The 24,469-nt window shown below is 47.1% G+C and overlaps 1 protein-coding gene and 2 pseudogenes across 1 annotated transcript; 2 read left to right on the top strand and 1 right to left on the bottom strand.

The window, feature by feature from the left end:
* Positions 1 to 1,760: 1,760 nt before the first annotated feature.
* On the top strand, positions 1,761 to 3,848 carry LOC146200798 (uncharacterized; annotated as a pseudogene).
* A 5,163-nt stretch (positions 3,849 to 9,011) lies between these two features.
* LOC146200797 (uncharacterized) lies at positions 9,012 to 10,444 on the top strand (annotated as a pseudogene).
* Positions 10,445 to 21,260: 10,816 nt separating this feature from the next.
* On the bottom strand, positions 21,261 to 23,812 carry LOC146200796 (uncharacterized). Its single transcript, XM_084592979.1, has 2 exons — positions 23,459 to 23,812; positions 21,261 to 21,346 (listed from the first exon to the last, which is right to left on the bottom strand). The coding sequence occupies exons 1-2, from the start codon at positions 23,712 to 23,714 to the stop codon at positions 21,261 to 21,263; spliced, it is 342 nt and encodes a 113-aa protein (XP_084449105.1). The 5' UTR covers positions 23,715 to 23,812.
* Between the last annotated feature and the right edge of the window lie 657 nt (positions 23,813 to 24,469).

Raw genomic sequence — 24,469 nt, 5'->3', positions numbered from 1 at the left:
TGTTTGGTTTGTCAGGAGTCAAGTTTGTTCTTTTTTTTTTCCGGAGAAAATCTAACTGGCATAGCGGACTTTTACAACGATCAGTGGCAGCTACGTGGTACGCTGCCCGTGCGAATTTGGCTGCGCTCACAGTCGGAGATAGCCCTCGACGCAACTCATGTCATCTATCCCCGATTCACAATCTCCGTTAAAACATTTTTTTCTGCTGTGTCAGTTTCACGCGGACACGTAGCGGACGGAGAAAACAAAAGGTCAATTGCTAGCCTAAGTTGCCACAAATTTTATTTCTATGCGCTTACCTGTCCCGTCCTGCGTACCTAAAAACCATGTCGAATAGAGCAACTTGCCTGCCAGGTCTCCAAAATACGTTGAACAGAGCTCGAGTGAACAGCACGTTGTCAACAAACACCACCAACTATATATCCCACTTGCGTCAGTGACATTTGAATATAAAATCCACAGAGCGGTAATTATAAAATTTCTACAACTACAAGCATTCGTAATTTTACCCTCAAAATCTGACAAAACGAAGCAGTACTATAAATGCGCTTACCTGAAACTTCACGGACGACGGATTGACGAGCCCTCCCAACACGGGGCATGCCGTGATTGCTTCCGTCAAGCACGCCAACGAGCCTTGAGCGATAGTGAACGTCATCTTCGCATTGATATGCGGTACAGAGACCAAACAGCTATCCAAAGCACTATATAACAAAGAGCACGGTGGCTTCGCCGTCAACACCAGCGCGCCAGCCTTCACACGAAGAAATGGCGCGAAGAATCAAGTCATGTGATCACAGATTCAAACAAAGACTACACAAAAAACGCAGCCCCGGGAACACGTGACAAAACCACGTACAAGGCTCTCCAGATCTAGCGAGCGGTAGCTTTGGAAGAGCGGTGCGAAGCTAAAAGTACAAAAAGCAATGTTTCGGACGTGTCGACGCTGGTCTGTCGGCCTCTGTGAGTTCCACTCCTAAGAGTTTGCCGGACACCGAAATCCGAGACGCCTAGCAACACGAAACAGTTTCAAGCGTAAGGTTTGCGCTCTCTGCAGCCAGACCAAGCGAAGCAAACATGCACGCATATACACACAAACACAAGCGCGCCCGCGCGCACAATCATGCAGCTCGGACAACGCGGGCTTCTCCTTTCGCTTCCTTCCTCAGTGCTGCGCGCGCGCACACACGCACACACACAGCCGGTCACACTCATGCAGTGGGTACAGCAAGGGACAGCACAAGCCTCTCCTTTCCTTTCCTTCTTCGATGCTGCCCTCCGGGCAAGAGATCTTCGACGGAGAAGGAGTGGTGTGGGCTGCTACTGGCCCTTTCTCCTTTTGGTCCTGTTGCCCACCGGGCAACGGGGAATATCGCGACAATATGGCGTTCATGTCTGTGTGAGTTGCTTTGTTACTGTCAAACATCGAGGAGGTTCACGACTGCCGAACAAATGCAACCGACTTTCCAGTGAAGCAGTTTCTGCCAAGGTACGTTACAGCAACGTCTATTTGTTTCGCAGCCGTTAAAATTGTTGCTAGAGCGACATGCGAGAACTGACAGGAGGCCATTGCGATTGATGGGGGCGGGGAGAAGGGGGTGCTCTAGAAAAAGGCGGCGTGGACCCTCGCAAGTAATTCGTGGGACTAAATGTATAGCGGTGATTTATACATACGACAGTTGGTTTTTAATCGCACAACAGCGTAGCTTACAACTGTGTCCTAATGAGTGTTAGGTAATAGATCGACAAATGTCGAGAATATAGTGATCAGGTTGGTAACAAATTGCATGTGCACGAACAAAGATTCGCAAGGGGAGTCGTAATACCGATCTCGCGTGATATTTTTGAAGACGGAGTTTGTGTCCCCAGTTTTGCTGCTGTTGCTCTTGTGTAATACCTGTTGTTTAATGAAGGAAATAATCTAGATGCAAGACATTTGGAGGTCGTAGTCACTCACACGGGCACATTATTCTGATTTTAAATGAGCGACACCCGTCTTTAGATTCATTCTCGCCGTACTAATGAAAATATGGTCGCTTTTGTTTATTTTACAGATGCCAGGCATCCGCTTTTTTCGCTGTCCTAGGTGCGGCTGTCAGCGGTTTTCGTTCAGGTGTCTCTTCAGACATCTTTGGTTAGTGCATGGACACGAGGCTAACTGGGTGTGTGGACTAAATGGCTGCATGAATACTTTTAGAGTGTTTACTTCGTACAAGAGGCATGTTTACAGGAATCATGCCGATATGATCAAAACAGATGCAGCAGCAGTGGATAAACAACTAGTTCCTGTCGGACCAGGCGAAAGTCAAAGTACTCCAGCAGAAGGCTTTGAAGAAACGTATCCTGAACATAAAGAACAGGACGAGTTGCGCAGTGGGACAAGTGACTATGTGAAGCAGCTGGCAATGCTGCTGCTTAAATGGAAAGAAGGAAAGAAACTTCCAGAGTCGACCGTGGATGAAATAGCTCGTGACGTGATTTCATTTCTTAAATCTGTTATTGAAGACGGGCACTCTACCACAAAGCAGATCGCAAATTTTACACATCTCTTATACAGCCCTCAAACGGATGAGCTTTTGACACGACACGGCAGGTTCATGCACTGGAAAATGCACCTACCACTTGTTGAACCCCGTACTGTTGTGTTAGGAAGGAGAAATGGAAAAGTTGACTGCATGCAGTATGTACCCTTGTGCACGGTACTCGAATCTCTTCTGGAAAGTCCTGTTTTTTCAGATGATTTCAATGATTACCTGAAGCATAGTACCAGCTTGTGTTCTGTGTTTGATGGAAAGGCTTTTCGTGAACACGCATTCTTTGCTGGTAACGACAGTAAGACTTGTTTGCAACTGTACAGTGACGAATTTGAAGTGTGTAACCCGCTGGGAAGCAAACGAGGCAAACACAAGATGATTGCAATGTACTTCTCATTGCTTAATTTCAGCAAACGCTTACGCTCCAACTTGTCACACATTCACTTGGCTATTTTACTTGAAGACAAACATGTGAAAACATATGGCATGACGGCAGTTCTTGATCCATTGCTTGAAGATATTAGCAGATTGGAAGATGATGGCTTAATTGGTAATGAAAATATTGTGAGAGGGTTCATCTTTGTTTTCACCGGTGACAACCTTTCTACCATAGGACTGGAGGCTTTCAGCAGAACTTCAGCCATGGAAGAATTTGTAGGTTCTGCATGGCGCTTCACCATGAAATCACGTACAAGTATCTCGAGAGTGATTTTTCTCTTCGCACACTAGCAGGACATCAGCACCATGTAAATATGTTGAATGCTGGCTTGCCATCTGGACCTCTGTATGGAGTAAAGCAAGCTCGTGCTATCACAAGCCAGGGATTCGATCCAACCCAACATTTTCCACCAGATGTTATGCACGATATGCACGCGGGTGTCATACCGTTTGCACTTAAACACATCATATCTGCTCTAATTTCACAAGGTTTCTTTACCCTTAACCAGCTGAATAAATTAATCACTGAGTGGAGGTATGACCCAAGAGATGTGCGAAATAAGCCAGAATCTATCGGTGAACGTGCCATCTGACAACGAAATTTGGCAGCTTTATTTGCTTCTTCGCGAAATAATGGACATAATAATGTGCCCGGAAATTTCTTCTTCGTCCATTGCTTTTCTACAGAGAAAGATTAACTTTTTTCTTCTTGACTTCAAGGCCCTGTTTCCAAACGTGACATATCCTTGCAAGATGCACTACATGATTCATTATCCGTCTTGCATTGAAAAGTTTGGGCCTTTAACCGAGCTTTGGGCTATGAGGTTTGAAGCCAAACATCAATACTCCAAGGACATTGCTCGCAGGATACACAATTCCAAGAACCTGGCCTACAGCCTGGCAGTGAGACATCAATATTTTCAGTTTTTCTTTAACGGTCGGGGCTGGCAGAACTACACCAGAGACAACTGGATGTGTGCCTGTCAATTTTGAGAATCTTCCTGACAAAATCAACGCATTATTTTCTGAGCAAAACCTTGAAAGCACTCATGCTATGCAGTAAGAACAGTTCTTATAGATGGAAGAACGTACGAGAAGGGATGTGTTGTTGTAGAAGATGTACCAAATGATGCTCTGCCAACATTTCTGCAACTCAGTGACCTATTTTATGTCAACAAGGTCTTGATATTCCTCGGCAGACTGCTTGAAACTCTTTGCTTTGATGAGCACTTCCATGTTTATGTTGTGTCTGCTACTCAGGAAGAAAAAGTGTTAAAATTGTTGCCCGAATTGAACACCGAAGTACTGTACATGAAAGAGCACAGAGGGCGAACTGTTTTGAATCCACGCCACTTATTATTTTAATGATTTCTGTATGATTCTGAAGACCCTCTTTCCTTTTCTGAACCTTGGCATTGTGTTTTACGACGATTGCGGACAGTGCAGATTTTATGTAATTAATTGTTCACACAATCAATTGATTGCTACATGCCTTTTTCTATATAAGCGTGCATTGCACTACCACACGTGTCTTCATTCACATTGCGGTAATTTTGTTGTGAACATATGTAATGTGTGTAGGCTGCACTTAGCTAAGATCAAAGTGTTGTTGTTGTTTTTGCGTGCCCTTGTTTCCTCGTTTTGTTTTGGGTTTTGGCAAGAATAAATATTGTTTTCCAAAGATATTACTTTGTGTCTCTTTTCCTGCAGGATCGAAACAAAATATGAATTTTATCAGCAAATATGAAGTCTCTTTGGATGCGAGGTCCTAAAACAAAATATAAAATTCATTTTTTATACTAACAGAACAGAAATTGCAACCTATATCTCAATATATGAATAGGTGGGCTCTGCGGCTGTGCCTCCGCACGGGCCGCTAATCCGCTTATGTTCGCCATGCAGGTCATTGTCCAAATCGTCACGTTTGTTCTTCTGCCAGCCTGGACGGCAGGGACATCTGGCTACACAGCAGTCATCCGGACGCCCCATCAAGAAAGCGAACTTGGTGCACTACACCTAGTCGCCACCGACAATTGGAAACCCCCGGCAGCGCCACCTCTGGAACGCTGGACCAACGAAACTACCTCCGCAGCACCATCGTCACCGACAGCACCGTACGGCTTACCTATAAAGGAGCGACACCCACCTTCGGCACACTGTGGGCTCTGCTAAAACCCCTCAATAAACTAAAAGTAGCGCCATCTCCTCTCTCCTCCTCTGGCGGCGCCGCTCCTCCTCTCGCATTTCGACCGTGGCTCCACCTACGGGGCGCGCGACTAGCGCGCGCTCTCCGGAGCAGGCGCCCTTCACAGCCGTCTCGATCAGCGCCGCGCGCGCGCCGATCGAGGCGGCCGTGCGCCGGGTCTCACCAGAGCCTTGCATTTTGTCGCAATGTGTTCAGGTTAAAATATTACTCACTGCTGAAACATAATTACCGAATGCTGACAGGGATTTCTCGCCAGAATAGTTTCAGCTGTGTCATACACCACATATACGCGATTTCGGCGTTGGTTCAACTCGCCGTCATCTCCGTGTGCCCGTAGTTCGTCACATTTGGCCACTCTCAGCGGCATGCTTTATAAAATTTGTAACTAGGCGGCGGAGGGGAACAATTTTGGAACAGTCTGTGTATGGTTTCTTTGCAGCGTTGACTGGATTGCGAGCTGCCGGTAAACTTGAGAAGTGTGGCAGCAGCTGTCGTCCATGTGTTTTCAACTTCAGCTGCAGATCAAATTAACTATAGGCGGCGGAAGCTGCAGTCTGTGTGGAGTCTTTGCAGCTTTGATTGACTTGTGAGCTACCGGTATACTTGGGGAGGGAGGTAGCAGTTATCTTTTTTTTATATTTGCGTTGAGACGGTGCCGTGTTCAGCTGCCATGGTGTGTCACCATACGTACACGATTTTGGCGTCGATTTAATTCGCCTTCACCTGCTTGAGTCCGTCAGCCATTGACAAAAGTGCGCAACATACTTGAAAAAAAAATTAACTAGGCTGCGGAAGCTGCAGTCTGTGTGGTTTCTTTGCAGGTTGAACTGAATTGTAAGCTACCGTGAAACTTGAGAAGCGTGGTAGCAGTTTTTTTATATTTTGCGCTGAAACGGTTCCGTTTTCAACTGTCAGTGCGCGACACCATTTGTACGCGATGTCTGAGTTGGTTGAACTCGCCTTCACCACCGTGCTTCTATCAGCCGCCGGCCAAAAAGTGCAACATGCTTGAAAAAAAATTAAATAGCCAGCGGGAACGATTTAGTAGCAGTCCGCGTGGCAGCAAAACACACGGCGATATGTGCCGCGCGCGCGCCGCCCGCCCCGCTGGAAAGGAGGAAGCTGCACGCCCAGCAAAAAAAAAAAAAAGCGCGCGCGCGCACGTGACGGCGCTCGACCAATGAGAGGGTCGAACGACGAAGGAGAGCGCAGGAGAGGAGGCGGGCGGCAAACTTCACATGTTGGCGCTACTTTTAGTTTATTGAGGGGTTTTAGGCTCTACGGCTGTGCCTCCGCACGGGCCGCTAATCAGCTTATGTTCGCCATGCAGGTCATTGTCCAAATCGTCACGTTTGTTCTTCTGCCAGCCTGGACGGCAGGGACATCTGGCTACACAGCAGTCATCCGGACGCCCCATCAAGAAAGCGAACTTGGTGCACTACACCTAGTCGCCACCGACAATTGGAAACCCCCGGCAGCGCCACCTCTGGAACGCTGGACCAACGAAACTACCTCCGCAGCACCATCGTCACCGACAGCACCGTACGGCTTACCTATAAAGGAGCGACACCCACTTTCGGCACCCTGGGGCTCTGCGGCTGTGCCTCCGCACGGGCCGCTAATCCGCTTATGTTCGCCATGCAGGTCATTGTCCAAATCGTCACGTTTGTTCTTCTGCCAGCCTGGACGGCAGGGACATCTGGCTACACAGCAGTCATCCGGACGCCCCATCAAGAAAGCGAACTTGGTGCACTACACCTAGTCGCCACCGACAATTGGAAACCCCCGGCAGCGCCACCTCTGGAACGCTGGACCAACGAAACTACCTCCGCAGCACCATCGTCACCGACAGCACCGTACGGCTTACCTATAAAGGAGCGACACCCACCTTCGGCACACTGTGGGCTCTGCTAAAACCCCTCAATAAACTAAAAGTAGCGCCATCTCCTCTCTCCTCCTCTGGCGGCGCCGCTCCTCCTCTCGCATTTCGACCGTGGCTCCACCTACGGGGTGCGCGACTAGCGCGCGCTCTCCGGAGCAGGCGCCCTTCACAGCCGTCTCGATCAGCGCCGCGCGCGCGCCGATCGAGGCGGCCGTGCGCCGGGTCTCACCAGAGCCTTGCATTTTGTCGCAATGTGTTCAGGTTAAAATATTACTCACTGCTGAAACATAATTACCGAATGCTGACAGAGATTTCCCGCCAGAATAGTTTCAGCTGTGAGTGCCATACACCACATATGCGCGATTTCGGCGTTGGTTCAACTCGCCGTCATCTCCGTGTGTCCGTAGTTCGTCACATTTGGCCACTCTCAGCGGCATGCTTTATAAAATTTGTAACTAGGCGGCGGAGGGGAACAATTTTAGAACAGTCTGTGTATGGTTTCTTTGCAGCGTTGACTGGATTGCGAGCTGCCGGTAAACTTGAGAAGTGTGGCAGCAGCTGTCGTCCATGTGTTTTCAACTTCAGCTGCAGATCAAATTAACTATAGGCGGCGGAAGCTGCAGTCTGTGTGGAGTCTTTGCAGCTTTGATTGACTTGTGAGCTACCGGTAAACTTGGGGAGGGAGGTAGCAGTTATTTTTTTTTTTATATTTGCGTTGAGACGGTGCCGTGTTCAGCTGCCATGGTGTGTCACCATACGTACACGATTTTGGCGTCGATTTAATTCGCCTTCACCTCCTTGAGTCCGTCAGCCATTGACAAAAGTGCGCAACATACTTGAAAAAAAAAATTAACTAGGCTGCGGAAGCTGCAGTCTGTGTGGTTTCTTTGCAGGTTGAACTGAATTGTAAGCTACCGTGAAACTTGAGAAGCGTGGTAGCAGTTTTTTTATATTTTGCGCTGAAACGGTTCCGTTTTCAACTGTCAGTGCGCGACACCATTTGTAGGCGATGTCTGAGTTGGTTGAACTCGCCTTCACCACCGTGCTTCTATCAGCCGCCGGCCAAAGAGCGCAACATGCTTGAAAAAAAATTAAATAGCCAGCGGGAACGATTTAGTAGCAGTCCGCGTGGCAGCAAAACACACGGCGATATGTGCCGCGCGCGCGCCGCCCGCCCCGCTGGAAAGGAGGAAGCTGCACGCCCAGCAAAAAAAAAAAAAAAAGCGCGCGCGCGCACGTGACGGCGCTCGACCAATGAGAGGGTCGAACGACGAAGGAGAGCGCAGGAGAGGAGGCGGGCGGCAAACTTCACATGTTGGCGGTACTTTTAGTTTATTGAGGGGTTTTAGGCTCTGCGGCTGTGCCTCCGCACGGGCCGCTAATCCGCTTATGTTCGCCATGCAGGTCATTGTCCAAATCGTCACGTTTGTTCTTCTGCCAGCCTGGACGGCAGGGACATCTGGCTACACAGCAGTCATCCGGACGCCCCATCAAGAAAGCGAACTTGGTGCACTACACCTAGTCGCCACCGACAATTGGAAACCCCCGGCAGCGCCACCTCTGGAACGCTGGATCAACGAAACTACCTCCGCAGCACCATCGTCACCGACAGCACCGTACGGCTTACCTATAAAGGAGCGACACCCACCTTCGGCACCCTGGGGCTCTGCGGCTGTGCCTCCGCACGGGCCGCTAATCCGCTTATGTTCGCCATGCAGGTCATTGTCCAAATCGTCACGTTTGTTCTTCTGCCAGCCTGGACGGCAGGGACATCTGGCTACACAGCAGTCATCCGGACGCCCCATCAAGAAAGCGAACTTGGTGCACTACACCTAGTCGCCACTGACAATTGGAAACCCCCGGCAGCGCCACCTCTGGAACGCTGGACCAACGAAACTACCTCCGCAGCACCATCGTCACCGACAGCACCGTACGTCTTACCTATAAAGCAGCGACACCCACCTTCGGCACACTGTGGGCTCTGCGGCTGTGCCTCCGCACGGGCCGCTAATCCGCTTATGTTCGCCATGCAGGTTGGTGGTCCATATACGCTTTTCACTAAGAAAACTAGTAATTATTGCCTGGTACAGCTGCCGAGCCCGCAGTGTTGCTTTTGTCTTGCCGCCGAATGTGTCGATGTCATTCGCGCTTTACTAGTGCTGTCGGGTGATGTAGAAAGCAACCCGGGACCAGGTGGCCTTGATGCAGTTTTGAGCGAACTACAAAAGTTGTCCGCCGGACAATCACAACTTATCACTGAAATACATGACCTCAAAAATCAACTAGTAGCAACAGATAAAACAATATCTGCTCTAAGCAATCGAATCGCTGATCTTGAAACCAAATGTGAATGTCTTAACACCCTGCGAACAGAAGTAGAAACCCTTCAATCCAACACAGATAGAATGACTTTGCAGCTTTCTGAGTTGGATACACACCTCGATGATCTCGAGAACTGCTCGAGAAGAAATAACTTAGTGTTCTATGGGCTTCCTGACCCAAATGATAAAGAATCTTACGAGCAATCAGAAAAAATTATCACTCAGCACTGCCTTGACAGCCTCAATCTGGTAATCCAGCCTAAAGACAGAGCGCGCACACCGCCTTGGCCGCCACAGCACAGACCGCCAAAGACCAATAATAGTGAAATTGTCATCTTTCAAAACAAAAGGAATCATACTCTCCGAAGGCCCTAAGCTTAAAGACACTGATTTTAGTATTGGAGAAGATTTTTCTCGACCCGTTCGAAATGCACGGAAGCACCTTGTGGCTTTTGCTAGAGCTAAGTCTGGACCATTTTCCCTCCGATACAAAACGCTACACATGGGACCCAAACGGTTTATTTTCGACCAAGGTTCACAATCAGTTGAAGAAATCACATGGGAATCCTTTCGCCGTCGGAAAGCGCGCAAGCAGCCGCGGACTAACCTTCGAGATAACCTTTCCTTATCCATAATCTACACTAATGCTCGCAGTTTCCTTCCAAAGCGCGAGGCCTTGTCGAATCTCTTTTTATCTTCCGGCAGCAACGTATTAATCCTAACGGAAACATGGCTAACAAGCGACATCAGTGATAATGAAGTTTTAGATGACTTACCCAATTTTACTGTGTACCGTAAAGATCGTCAAGGCACACGTGGAGGAGGTGTGCTTATTGCCATTAACAACCAAATAGCATGTTCCGTTGTTAACATTACTTCAGATCTGGAAATATTATGGTTAAATTGCAACGCTCCACCGCAAACCGTTCTGCTTGGCGTGTGCTACAGGGCCCCTAACAGCAATCCCGGTTTTGCACCTAAACTAAACGATGTTCTGGTCCAATACTACGAAACACCCCAATGCTCAACTGCTTCTCTTTGGAGACTAACTTCCCGAGTATAAATTGGCAAAACGTAGGTCCATTAACAGCTGGTAACTCTGAAGCAAGAAACTTTGTAGATGTTTGCTTAAATTTCAACTTCAGGCAAATGGTGCTTGAACCGACTCGGGTTACCCAAGGATCTTCAAACATCCTGGATTTAATACTAACCAACAGCCCTGAAAGCTTATCCTCGATTACTTACTTGCGTGAGATCAGTGATCATAGAGTTATTCATTCCACGTTCAAATTCTCGCCCGCATCCCGCGTTCAAGAAAACCATCCGCCTGTACGACAAAGGAAACTACCAAGCAATCAACAACGAAGCTTTTCTGCCCTGTTTTCAATCCACGTTTCATCTCCGGTCTCTTACTGATAACTAGTCACTTTTCAAAAACAAGATAAACGAACTAACAAACAAATTTATTCCCTGTATCAGCTTTCGCGCAAACCGCCAGAAACCGTGGTTCTCACACAATCTGAAAAGATTAGAAAGAAGAAAAAAACGACTTTATAGTACAGCAAAACGGAACTCAAGTGCTGAAGCATGGGAACGGTACCACGCAGCTGAGGACTCTTATTATGCTGCAGTTTGCTCCGCCAAACGTGCTTTTCTTCACAATGACCTACCAAATATCCTAAAAAACAACCCCAGGAGGTTTTGGGAAATAATAAACCCGCAAGCAACGTGCCCCACCGCTCTTACAAGTGCCGCGGGCGAGGAAGCCACTGATGACGAATGTGCTGACATATTTAACCGTGCGTTTGTTTCCGTCTTCACAGATGAAACTGATTCCTCATTGCCTACCCCGCCTAGCGTATCATTACCAGCAATGTCACCCATCGAAATTACTGTGCAAGGCATCATAAACCATATTGACAGAATTAAACTTTCATCAGCCCCAGGAGTGGACGAAATAAACTCTAAAGTGCTTAAAAACACGAAACACACCTCAGCCATTTATCTTTCAGTGTTGTTTTCTCAATCGCTTTCAACAGGAACCCTACCGGCCGACTGGAAGGTGGGGAGGGTCATTCCGGCCTACAAGTCAGGTACAAAGGACTCTCCACTAAATTATCGCCCCATCTCCTTAACAAGCGTACCTTGTAAAATCATGGAACATGTCATCTATTCTCATGTAATAAATTTTCTAGATTGCCACAACTTCCTTCATCCGGCTCAACATGGGTTTCGCAAGGGTCTCTCCTGCGAAACCCAATTGGCAATTTTCACTTTTGACTTGCATAGTAACCTTGACCGCAACCTGCAGACCGATGCATTATTCTTAGATTTCGCAAAGGCATTTGACAAGGTACCACACCAACGCCTATTACTAAAGCTTGCCCTTTTAAATTTAAACCCCAATGTTCTAGAGTGGATTAAAGAATTCCTTGCTAACCGATCTCAGTTTGTTTCTATTAACAATCACAGCTCAGGCACCCTGCCTGTAACATCCGGCGTTCCGCAGGGATCTGTGCTCGGCCCGCTTTTGTTCTTAATTTACATTAATGATTTGACACTACAAGTATCATGTAATATTCGCATTTGCGCCGATGACTGTGTAATTTATCGTACCGTTACTAACATTTGTGATCAAATGGCCCTTCAGAATGACCTTACCTGTGTCCATGAATGGTGTAACAATTGGTTAATGACGCTAATCGCCAAAAAATGCAAACTCGTCTCATTCCAACGTCATTACAACCCCCTTATGTTTTCATATACAGTTGATAATTCACCCATAGAAAGCATTCAATCCTTTAAGTACCTCGGTGTAACCCTGTCTAGCGATCTTTCTTGGCGAACACACATCACCACAATCATATCCTCTGCCAACAGATCTCTAGGTTTCCTAAAACGTCATCTTCGTCATGCACCGCAGCACGTTAAACTTCTGGCTTATAAAACACTTATCAGACCTAAACTTGAGTACGCTAGTCCCATCTGGAACCCTCACCAAATGTACCTAACAAATGCACTTGAATCAGTCCAAAACCGCGCCATCCGCTTCGTTCATTCTGCATATTCGTATACCATCAGCGTTTCATCTCTGAAGAATATTTCCGGTCTCGAAAGCCTCGAAGCTCGCCGACGCATCGCGAACCTTTGTTTACTCCATAAGTTGTACCACAGCACTCTGAATCAAACACCTTACATTACTCATCCGACCCGCATATCTCACCGCACTGCACATCCGTTTCAGATTGCCCGGCCCCTATCTCGTACTGCAACTTTTTCAGGTTCCTTTTTCCCCCGCACTGCTGTGGACTGGAATGCCCTCCCCACCAACGTCGCCACTATCATGTGCCCATCTTCTTTTTTACATGCTATAACTACTTTTATCGTAAGGCAATGACATGTATTTATTATTGTTGTATATATTAACCCACCCCTTATGTAATACCCCCGGAAGGGGGCCTTTAAGGTGAATAAAGTGAAGTGAAGTGAAGTATACATCAAAATTAGGGTGCTAGAAAGGCGTGCCAGTGGGTGTATTTTGCAGGAGCACCCTTTTAGCACCCTTAAAGGTGTACAATTGTTTGCTGTGTGCGGTTCGCTTACATGCAATTCACACAATTATTCAGCAACCTCATCTCCGCAGCAACTCCTTCCTAATCCAAATCGTAACGCTGCCGGCGCGGTCGGGCTCGCTTCCGCGAGTACTTCGGCTCGATGTTCCGTGTATTTGCGCAACGCACTTGATGCCGAAGGCGCTGTAGCGATGAACGCTCCAGACTTCGATGGAAGCAAAACGCGCAAGGGGCCTGTGTACTGTGCAATGCCAGTGCACGCATTAATGAACAGCGGTTGGTGAATATTATTCCGAGCCTTCCATTATACGTACGGCATCTCCCAAATCCAAAGTCGCTTTGTGACCTCAAGCCGCGCTAACCAAACCAGACTAACTTTGCGCAAACAAGCGCGAAAAATGCATATTCGCTATACAAATACCTCTTGCCTACAAATTTCCTTTAACGAATGCTAGCGCACGACCATCTGTCGTCATGTGGAGCACGGTGCGAGTGCGCGCTGGCTGCCTTCAGATGCATGTTTCGCTTAAGCTCGGCGCACACGCTTGTATCCTACACCACAAGCTCCACAAAGTCTTCCTCGAGTAAATAGAAAACACTCAGTACACTTACCGTAATCAGGCGGACTGGGTCGGAGACTGCAGGTCCATGTGCGTGGCAGACTCCGAGCCTCGCCGCCATTGTGCAAAGCGCAGAACAAAATGGCCAGACACACACAATCATACAAAGAAGACCGGGAAATCGACGAAAACGGTAAAGCAGACGTCAAGAAATCCCTGCAGCCGCTGACGTCGCAAGCAGTAGCCAGCAGCACGTTTGTCTCGCCCGACGCGGAGCGAAACGCAACTATAATGCGATAGCTCAATTGCTGATCACGGGTTGTGTGACGTAACCAAACAGCAGCGAATGAACACGCCATATCGCTGCGCGCATTGTGTTTATTTTTTTAGGACTCCTGGCCTGTTCTCCTCTCCCGTTACTTAAAGGGACGCTAAAGAGAAAACTGAAGTGGGCTTGCATTGATAGAATGCAAATTCCCGATTACAGAGCTGTTATAAGGTAGTAAAAAGGAAGAACAGCAATACATTTATCGCTGCCACAATCGAAACTCGCAGCAACAAATCACGTGACGCGCTAGGGATCCTGGAGGCTGACAAATGCGAATTACTTCGCCCGTTTGAATTCGGTCGTAGGTTTTGTCTCGAATATGATAACAGACTTTTATCATACGTAAACGACGGCGAAAAGACAACGTAAACGTTGCAAGGCAAATACAAAAGTATATTTGAAGGCGCCACAGGCGCCCACTTCAGTTTCGGTTATGTTCCGGCTCAGGCACTTCCTGCAATTTTGGATCTGCAGCGCCTGATTTACAAGATTGGAGCAGCAGATGCGCCTGGCTCGATCACATTTGAGCATTCGGAGGCGCGAGCGAGCGAAATCCGCTGCCGCCGACACGCTCCTTCGTTCACACTTCTGAGCCAGCATATCGCCGCCGTCGCAACTTCGGCTGCGAGCTCCCGTTAACCCTGACCTGACCGCTCGATTGCAGCTATGTACGCCACGAAATGCATACATATGCTAAGTGTCAAAGGAAAAACGCATTATCATTCAATTCTTTACTAAATCATGGCACATCTGTCCCACATACTGTGGCAACAAGAGCTTCAACGTACTATTTGCAGACATCGTAAACAAAAACACATACTTGCCATCTTATTCCGAATGTCATTGTTCCCCTATGGCCTCCTTGCCTATTGCGCTGGTCGCCAGGCGAAAAAAGGGCCTCGGATACGAAGCACCACAAAAACATTAAAAAGGTAATTAAAAAGGCAATTTGTAGAAAAAAAAAGTTCCACCACCAGGATTCGAACTCGCCACTGCTTGCTCCGTAACGTTCGGCGCTAACCACTCTGCAATACGAAGTTCTTTTTTTTCTTTATTGCCTGGTCTTGACACGAGAACAAACAACAAAAATCATTGAAATGCTATTTACATACGCTATTTACATATGACACACTAAAATTCATGCATAGACAACAAAGGCTCTAGCCTTGAGAGCCACTCGGGAGGTTCTGCTGCAGCTTTCTGGATTGCCAAAGCCTGACCACGCTTTCCCGAAAATAAATTTTGGCAGGCCGTGCATCTCTATCGCAATGGTAACCCGCCATTCTTGAGCGCCATTACAGTGGAGGCCCATGAGCATAATTAAATCAAATGGTGCCCCATCCTCACTTTCTACGCATAAGTACCGAATCCTGTGCGGGTCTAGCCGAAAATCTTTCATTCGCGTTCTTTGCAATACGTCCCAAAAATATACTCCTTCCCACAGTGTAAAAAAACATGGTCTATGGTTTTTGGCCTCCTGCATATTAAACAGTGTGATCCCCAGGGTATGAACAATCCCTTTTTCTCCAAAAATGTTTTCACGGGCAAGGTTCCGGTGTGCAATTTAAAAAAGGTTTTTGCTCCTGGCGTCACCTGCATTCTTTTTACCCTTTTTAAAACATCTGCACCTGGGCCTCCATCGTACAAGGCCCTGTACAAAGGCACAGGGAACATAATGTCAGACAATGCACGATACAAAGTCTTTCGTTTTACTGTAGACAAATAATCATTTGAAAACTGCGCTGAAAGTAACCGAACACTTGCTACGACTTCTGTATAAAAGCCTCTAATCCCTGCGGAAAAGTCTTCCGTTGAAACAACGTACTCCGGTACCAGCCGCCTCAGTCCGACTTGGCATACGGTGAGTAAGAAAGGGTCCGGTCGTATCTCTAAAAAGAAAAAAACGACTGACCAGCTGTCGCAAAAACAGGTGACCTAATCCTAGCCCACCATTTTTTACTCGTCCGGCTGCAGCGCTCCTATTCAGACGCCCAGACAAATACAGCGAAATTCCTGTGCAGCTTCAGAATATTTAACCGAGGAGAGTGCAACACCTGCATAACATACCAGAGCTTACTGATAAAGAACCATTTGTAAAGTTGTGTCCCTTGCAAAAATTGTTAGGTTGGTGCCTCTCCACTTTTTTTTTCAGCTTTGTCCTTTATCTCTTTATCCTCTACTCTCACGGTAAGCCATGAGCGGAACTCCCAAGTACCTATCTAAGGTCGTCGTTCGAGGCACACTGGCAAATCTTTCAGGCGTAGATGGCCACCTTCCATGCCAAAGTCCAAGGAATTTCGACCAGTTAACTCCTCTACCGGTGACGCGACTGAATTCGCGCAAACACTTCACAGCTTGCCATATGCACCCCTCATCATCTCTAAAAACAGCCATGTCGTCTCCATAAGCTAACAGCTTTACTTCGGCTGCTTCTACACTGAATCCCTAAATGCTATTATTCTTGAGTATTTTCAAACAAAGGGTCTCTATATACTGTGGAATACTGCGCTACTTGATAGACAGAGGACAAATGGAAGACGACACACGAATTTGTCTCTGTCTATCAAGTAGCGCAGTATTCCACAGAATGATCAACCAACTGGCCCCCGAGTTTGCATTGTTGGTCTCCATATAGATGCAAAATAAAAGAGGGCTGAAGGGCCAGTCCTGGCGTACGGAACATTGTACACTGATGGGGTCCTCTAAACATTTGTTAACAATCAATCTCGTCGTGCAGCTCCGGTACGCCAAAGCCAGCCCTTGCTCCACTTCCTGCTTCTTCCGCCTCGACGACATCCATGAGCTCCGCAGAGTCGCTTGCCGCTACATGCCCGATAGCCGGCGCGTAGGTACGGACCAGTCCGCCTCGGCGTGTCCATAGCGCCGGCACTTGGAGCACCTGGCACACTGCAACGCAACGCACGCGCGCGCGTGCGCTCGCACACGCTGCTTTACCTGCATTACGCTGGCGAAAACACTCCGTCGATAGTTCTGCGAGCTCCAGCGCCCAACGTAATTACAGTCACGGCGAACGTGGCCTGTTCCACCGCAACGCAGGCACACGCATAGGCCTCCCGGGCACCACCACGAGGGCCAACTCGCCAGCCACTCGAACCTGATGGGACAGCTCATCGACACAGTCCTCGTAATTAATCCTTTATCTTTCATGCCAGCAACGCATCAACGTCCTCGGGTCACTTCGGTCACGGCGCCAAACGCCGCGAAAGCGGTGCGGATGTCCTCGTCGAGAACGCCGTGCAGCATCCAATGCAGACGAAGGTTAACTTGCTGTGCTTCTGGGTCAATGACGATGCAGCGGCGTCCCTTGACCTCGATCTCCTTAACGGCAGCCAGTTTCTTTGCCTCTTCCGCGCTGCTGAAGGTAACAGCCTACACGCAGGCCACAGCCCACAAACGACACGACATCGGGGAGCACAGCAACATTGGCCAGGGCGTCCCTAAAGTCTTCGACCCTGTAGGGCCTAACCCGCACGTCGTCGTGCAAAAAAACAGTATTTAAAACAACACTTCCGGTGGGCAGGATAGGCAAAACTATCTCATATTCCTTGTCTTCTCCACTGGCGAACCTATTACCTCGGCCAGACACGGCCGCTATCGCCGCTCCTTGGGAGCTCATGATCCTGCGTCCGCACCAAACGGTAGCCGGAAGCAGAATGACTCGGCGTAGCCGAGTCATAGGATGCCGCGAAATAGTTCTGCATATTATGTCACCGCCACATGTATAATAGAACATGTTTCGAGGTGTACATGCCATTGCTGTCGGTCTAAAAATGACTTCTTGACCATCGGAGCATGCTACCTGCTCTCAAGACTTGCAACTAATGTTCTGGATGCCTTCGCACTGGAACCATTTTAACATGTGGAATTTCACAGCGCTGGCAAGTTTAGGGGCGCCGGCTTTTTGGTCATGCTCTGCTACCGTGGACGTAATTTTCGCTGAACACAGAGCTGTAGCACATACCTTGAAGGAAAAAAGAGCGACGAAGCTTCAAAACTGGCAAGCGCAGCAGCGAGGACACGATTTTGCTGGTAAATAAATCTTATTTGTATGTAAACATTTCGGGAAGCGTTGCGATGACCGAGGGTTCGGTTTGTTTATATGCAGTGCGAAAGGAGCCCAAAAGCTTGAGAAACACGTAAAGTATGCGCATTACAAGTGCTCTATGTATTTTTTCTTCATTTATGGGCCCATCGTTCGGTAAATTATTCTCTTCATCGTTTTATTTATTTCGGCTCTGGCCGTCACTTATTGTGAGCCAATGGTCGATTGCGAGCACGCTGTTGCCTTGTTGGCCCCTGAGGGATGCTCGACGCCGCGGGACGCGCCGGCTCGCTAGCAATCACGGAGTCTCCACTTACGTCATAAGTGAGCATCGCTCTACCCGAATACGTAGTCGGAGGAAACAGTGTGAATTCGACTGGCGGGAACAACAAAAATACCTCAACTTCTCATCGCAATATCTCAGCAATTATTAGATTTTTTTGCTGCCGGATATGCGGCGACAGTATTACCAAATGTAGTTTATTAGATTTTCATAGCATCTTTAGGTTTCTTTAGTGTCCCTTTAACACCGCGGCGCCGTTTATTCTGTTGACGTCGACCATGCGTCGAGGCTCCATCAAAACTGAGGAGAGGGTAGCCGTTAAAGTAACGGATATTTTTTACACTGTAATCAATAACAATATTTATCTTTTCAGCAGAAAAAGTTGCACTGCACTGTCAAAGCCATTCTGCAATTGCTGCTATGGCGGCAACAAAAAACGCATCCAAAATTATGAGCGAAAGAGCAGAAGTGATTTGCCGCTCTGGGAGCGAAATCTTGAATTTAAGTGGGCCCCGGAGTGGCCAACTGGTAGAAAGCGTACATGGTAGCGTGTCGACTCTGAGCGAGGCTTTCGTTTCTTGGCGCTCCCTGCGAACTGTGCGGCAAGAAAACACGGGACTTGTGACGTCACAAAAGCTCGTGACGTCACAGCGACGTACTATTGGCGGGGAATTTGATTTTTTATTTTAAACCAAAGACATGGCCAACGACGACGTAGGCAGAACGATACTCGGATAAGGCGAAAAAATGGACACTAACTGTTCAGTCAGCTTGACATGGATTTCTACTGTGAAGATTTACGTTAACTGAAATTTTACGGCATCTTCAACCACCTTATCAGTGCATCGTTCTGGCTCCGTCGTCGTTAGCCTAGTCTTTCGTCGCGCGTCATGTAAACGCACTCTGGAGCAATTTTTCCGGGCACGTTTTTGAACGTAAAGGGCGTTCAGCAAGCACATGGATAAGAATCACATGGCTTTACGGATTTCACTAAGACAATAATGAGTGAAGCTGTGCTGCATCGAAAGCCAGGCTTTATCAATTCACGGTTACTTACATAGACGCGTTACGACAATGCAAACCTTGAACTGTAGGAAAGCGGCCACCGTCCATTCGTCTGTCATGGTCTTCATGAAAGCCTCGTGATAACAAAATGATCTGAGCCTCGGTCTCCAAACGAGACACGGCGAGATTATAAAAAGGTAGGAGATTTTGCGAACAAACAAAGCACGCATTAGTGTCAAAAGAAAAAAAACAACAAAAAAAAAAACGAGCGGAATATCTCTAACGCTAGCGTTAAAACACCCAGCTGTAAGAGCTTAGGTAAGAGATTCAAATGACGATTTTTACCATTCAGAAGTTAATGCGCCTGAGAAGTGAAAATAACTGCGATACAGCTTCGCTCCCTAAACTAAATTCTAGTCCTGTTCACGAATCCATTCTTTAATCGAGCTCCATTTGTCGCTGATGTCAGGCAACAAATTTACAACTTAAGCATTTAACATGTTCATGAGAAAGATCCCACTGACAATAGGAGCATCCATGTGATAACAGCTAAAGCACATTCAGCGAACGTTGGTGCGGTAATACGACGCAGTATAGCAAAAACACGCCGCAAGAGGAGCGGAACGGAAGGCTTTGAGCAATGCAACACGCTTCTTGAGGGCAATAAAATCTCACCTTCACCGTTCAATTAAAACATGCAGCGATACGCCGCTCATGCAGACGTGTATCCGTAAAACAAGCCACCACTTTTGCGACGTGCCTGGGAGGCCGAGTCGAGCCGCCGAGCTGTGACGCAGCATTGTCCCATCGTCCGGAAATGCACACATACAGCGGCAATCAGTTTCTAATCGAGCACACACAGTCTTCGCCTTGCTGTAACTGCTGCAACGCTCTGCCACAACCAGCAGAACGAAATACTGACTGTTTGACACAGATATCGCACTTCGTACGCAGCATGCAACGTTGAACGCTGAACCGGGCCGATGACGCACCCAACCCGCTGGTGAAAAAGCTTCGGTCTGAGCCATACCTGATCTTTGGGCAACTACGCAGCGGATACAAGGTCTATGTACAACTGGTCGCGCAACTTGGAAGAAAACGCGTGCAGCTGCCTACTGCCAGCGGCATCAACTCGATGATGAGGGCTCCTGCGAACTGTGAGGCAAATTACTAGCACACAGAAAATAAGATCTGCCAGAACTCCAAATTAGTAGGAAGTAAACATAATATTCGAGCTCAGGAATGAATGCAGTTTTTGTTTCTAGCGTAAGAAAAAACGTGTAACATTTATAATAATATTTTAACTTGTTTCTAACGGCCTCTCGGCCATTTATTATCCGCTGCATAGTTTCCCAAAGCTCAGAAATGGCTCAGACCAAAGCGTTTTTCATCCGCGAAATGGGTGCGTCGTCGGCCCAGGTTCAACGTTCATCGTTGCGTGCTGCGTACAGAGTGGGTCATCTGTACCAAACAGTCAGTATTTCATTCTGCATGTTGTAGTAGAGCTTTGCAGCAAGGCGAAGACTGTGTGTGTTCGATGAGAAACTGGTTGCCAATGCATGTGCGCATTTCCGGACGATGGGACAATGCTGCCTCACAACTCGCCCTTAAGAAAATATGCACTGTGTGTGTTTAGAAACTCCATTGACTTTATACATTAGACTGATTTGTATGTCTCATGACTGTCTTGTGAGCTTTCCTCATGCATTCCTAATGGCATTCAAAACCATATTGGCCACCGTGAGTCTAGTGAGTTCCTAATGCATGCTTTTCTGATGGCAGGCTAATGTGTACTTTGTGTCATGACGGAGCTTATGCATTTGAATCCTTAATGCTCACCAGTTGCCATCCTAATGTCTTGTACGGCTATTTTGCTCCCTGTAAACACTGCCAGTGCAGCAGGACGTTTAACTGTTTGGGTTGTGTAAAGTGGCTACCGATGTTTTGGTCGCTGCTAACAAACATGCAAATATAAATACCCATATGTTGTTTGCAACTTGTATAATAAATCCTTCAAAACAAAAGCTGCCTGGCTGGCAGAGATAGACCCACACATAGTACGTGTCCTCTATTTAATTTCACGACTTAACATCGACGACAGGCTGTTCTTGAGCTGTATCATTGTTGCCGTCGGGAATCGGCTGCAGGTGAATCCTGCAAGAAAGAAAAAAGGTTTGCCACTTGGGCTGTAGCAAAAAAAAAAAAAATTAATGCCGCATCGATTCAATTCACAAATCTCCTCATATTATCATAGATCTCCGCACAAAGCAGTGAACACTATGAAAGGGGTGAGAGGTTTGTAAAACTGATTCAATAATCAAAACTGCACCCATGCAAAGATGACTTCAACAGTACCAAACTTCACAACTACTATATACCAGCAACACACTGCTAAAGAGAGGTAATACACACGAATGCACAGTCGCTACACAATACCTAAAAAAGAAGTAAATGCACTAAATAATGGACACTAAAAAATTCATTTAATGGAAGAACACGTACATTAAATGCATCCATTTATTGTTTGCACTGCAGATAGCTTTGAGAACAAGGACGACTCAACTTGTGAAGTTATATATGCCTGCAGGAGTCGCAGCCCTATTGCAAAAACCAGCGCTACTGGTTCCCAGTGCCCCAGCGCCATACCTGATTATGGGCCCAGTATGACGCTGAAGACTGGGCGCACTGGGATGCGGCATAATGGAACGCTCCGCACTGGTGGTACTGGTCGCCCGGAGAAAAAAAGGCCTAGGATAAAAATTAAAAGCTAAAAAGTAACGAAGCACTTCCAGTACATTAAAAAAAGCTTAAAAAGCAAAAAAAAAAAAAAGAGCAGCACCTAGCGCGTTTATAACTCGGCACCTCTTAATCTAGCTCACTACGCTAACAACTCGGCCATGCCAAGAACTGGAAACCTTTGAAAGATTTTTGCATTTGATTTCATCACAGCATTTATAAGGTTGGGAATTCCTGTTTTGTAGTCTACAGCCCCCCCCCCCCCCCATTGCTGCCGCTCTAACAATTACAACTTCTTCATCATTGGAGCTTGCTGCCTACTTTCACGACTAGCAACTAATGTTCTGGATGCCTATGCGCATTATTTTGTGCACTGGAATCACTTTAAAATGTGGAGTGTGATATCACTGGCAAATTTACCAGCGCCGACTCTTCAACGCTGCTCTGCTACCGTGGGCGTAATTTTCAGTGAACACGGAGCTGTAGCACAAACCTTCAAGGAAAAAAGTGCGACCAAGCTTCAATACCGGCAAGTGCAGCAGCGACGACACTATTTTGCATGTAACTAAAATTACTTGTATGTAAACATTTCGGGAAGCATTGCGATGACCGAGGGCTCGGCTGCTTTATACGCAGAGCAAGAAGGAGCGGAAAAGCTTGAGAAACACGCAAAATATTATGCATTACAAGCGCTGCATGTTTTTTTCTCCCATGGGCCCATCGCTTGGTAAACTACTCTCTTCCTTGTTTTATTTTTTTTTTCTTTTTGCTGTTTATACTGGGCCGCGGTGCAGGCTACGCTTGCCTGCGATTGAGCCCCTATTGAACATTTTGGCAGTAATCATTGTGTTAGAGTGCCCTTAAGGTCAGCTGTGAAGTTTGTTATGCCTGGTAGCCTACATTATTCAATTCCAGTTTTAGCTGTATGTTAACCCTCAGTGTGTCATGAGATATCAGAGGAGCGACGATCGTAGTCTCTCTCGAAATGACCTATTGAAACATGGAAACTCTAGAAAAAAAAAATACTGCCTTTGTTTTCTTACAGGTTCGCAACGACTTCGCAGCAAAAAGTGCTTACTTGAACCATATTTTTCATATGCGCCCCGATGGTCGATTGCGAGTACGCTGTTCCCATGTTGGCCCCTGAGGGATGCTAACTGGTCGATGCCGCGGGCCGCACCGATTATACTGGGTAGGACCAGTGCGGCCCCAGCACACATAAAGAGCTTCTTCCAGTGCATCGCGGATGCCAGCGACACACCCAGCTTCAAAAAGCTAATCCCAGCGCTTTTCTCCCATCGTACCAGTGCAACCAGTGTCTTCCCGTCACTGCTCCAGTGAGTATTGCAACCCCCCCCCCCCCCCCAGATCTAGTGCAAAACCAACGCGAAAATCTTACTGGTTTCGTACTGGAAGACGCTGGTTCTTGCAATAGGGAACTGATACATTGACCAATGCATTAAATGTTCTGTGCAGAACTCCGGAAGAAAAAGTAAAAGTCAGGAATGACAAAAACCCCCAAATGCATACCTAGCACAGCGTTGAGCCGCACAGGGTCCAAAGGGTCCTTATGTGTGCCATCTTTATGGGCGTTGCTGCCCTTCCCAAACAAGGATTTTCCTTTCATCTCTTCCTCTGTAAACACCTGCCTCAGCAGGCTTCTTGCAAACTTTGTCGGAAGCCCTTGACGATGAACAACAAAGCGGTCGATCGTCGACTTTTCAACTTTTACTCCATTCCCAATGTCAACCTGCATAAAAAAGAAACAAGCACAAAAAAATGCCATAGTTACACATCTGCTATTAATAGGCGAGAAATCACTCAGTACCCTTAGGGTTTAATCTGGCTCGTAGTTCGTTGAACACCAATAAGTTTTCATCTGAAGGACTCCACCTGTGGTACACAGTGACAGCAAGGGGCTTGTGAAATGTTTAGAAATGATAACACTGCAAAGATATGAGCAGAATCACTTCCACTCTTAGAGGCGATGCTTAGAGCAAGGAAACACATCAAAGTGACATTGACCAGCCACGATTTTTTATAGGTGTGAAAGCAAAGCACTGACAAGAAAAGCAACAGTTTGGCGTATCTAATCAGCATACACACAGGAGGCAATTTACCTTTTGCTGTCAAATATGTGTCTGGACTCATGCTCAATAAAAAAACTCAAGTGCCAGACACATTTTCATTCACAATTACTCGCCTGCTTCTAGAATCTGGCATAAACATAGCTCTTGCCATTTTTTTTGCAACTTGGTGTGCAGCCACCAGTAAAGAGAGGTCGACATTGAGTGCTTCCTAAGCTATGTCTTGTTTTCTATATGTAACATCCACTGCAACTCAATAACGAGATTTAGCATACAGGAGACTTATGCCTGTTCACCACCCCCCATGCACACATAAATAAAATTAAATGCATATAAATAAATGTGCATAAAATTAAAGAGCACTGAAGAATCTGCATTGGTGTAATGCGAAAGCACGGATGCTGCTGTTAGTTGCTTCTGGTTGCTTCTAGTTGCTTAATTTACTTCTCTTTTA

Source organism: Amblyomma maculatum, chromosome 2 (assembly GCF_055883805.1).
Source record: "Amblyomma maculatum isolate TAMU_Amacu chromosome 2, ASM5588380v1, whole genome shotgun sequence".
NCBI classification, from domain to species: Eukaryota; Metazoa; Arthropoda; class Arachnida; order Ixodida; family Ixodidae; genus Amblyomma; species Amblyomma maculatum.
This window is presented reverse-complemented; position numbering and strand designations above follow the sequence as displayed.

Coding starts and splice junctions, on each gene's coding strand:
- LOC146200796 (XM_084592979.1), bottom strand. CDS start 23,714: ATGGCATTTTTTTGTGCTTGTTTCTTTTTTATGCAGGTTGACATTGGG. Junction 21,347..23,458: donor GCGGCTCAACGCTGTGCTAG/GTATGCATTTGG, acceptor TCTTTCTTGCAG/GATTCACCTGCAGCCGATTC.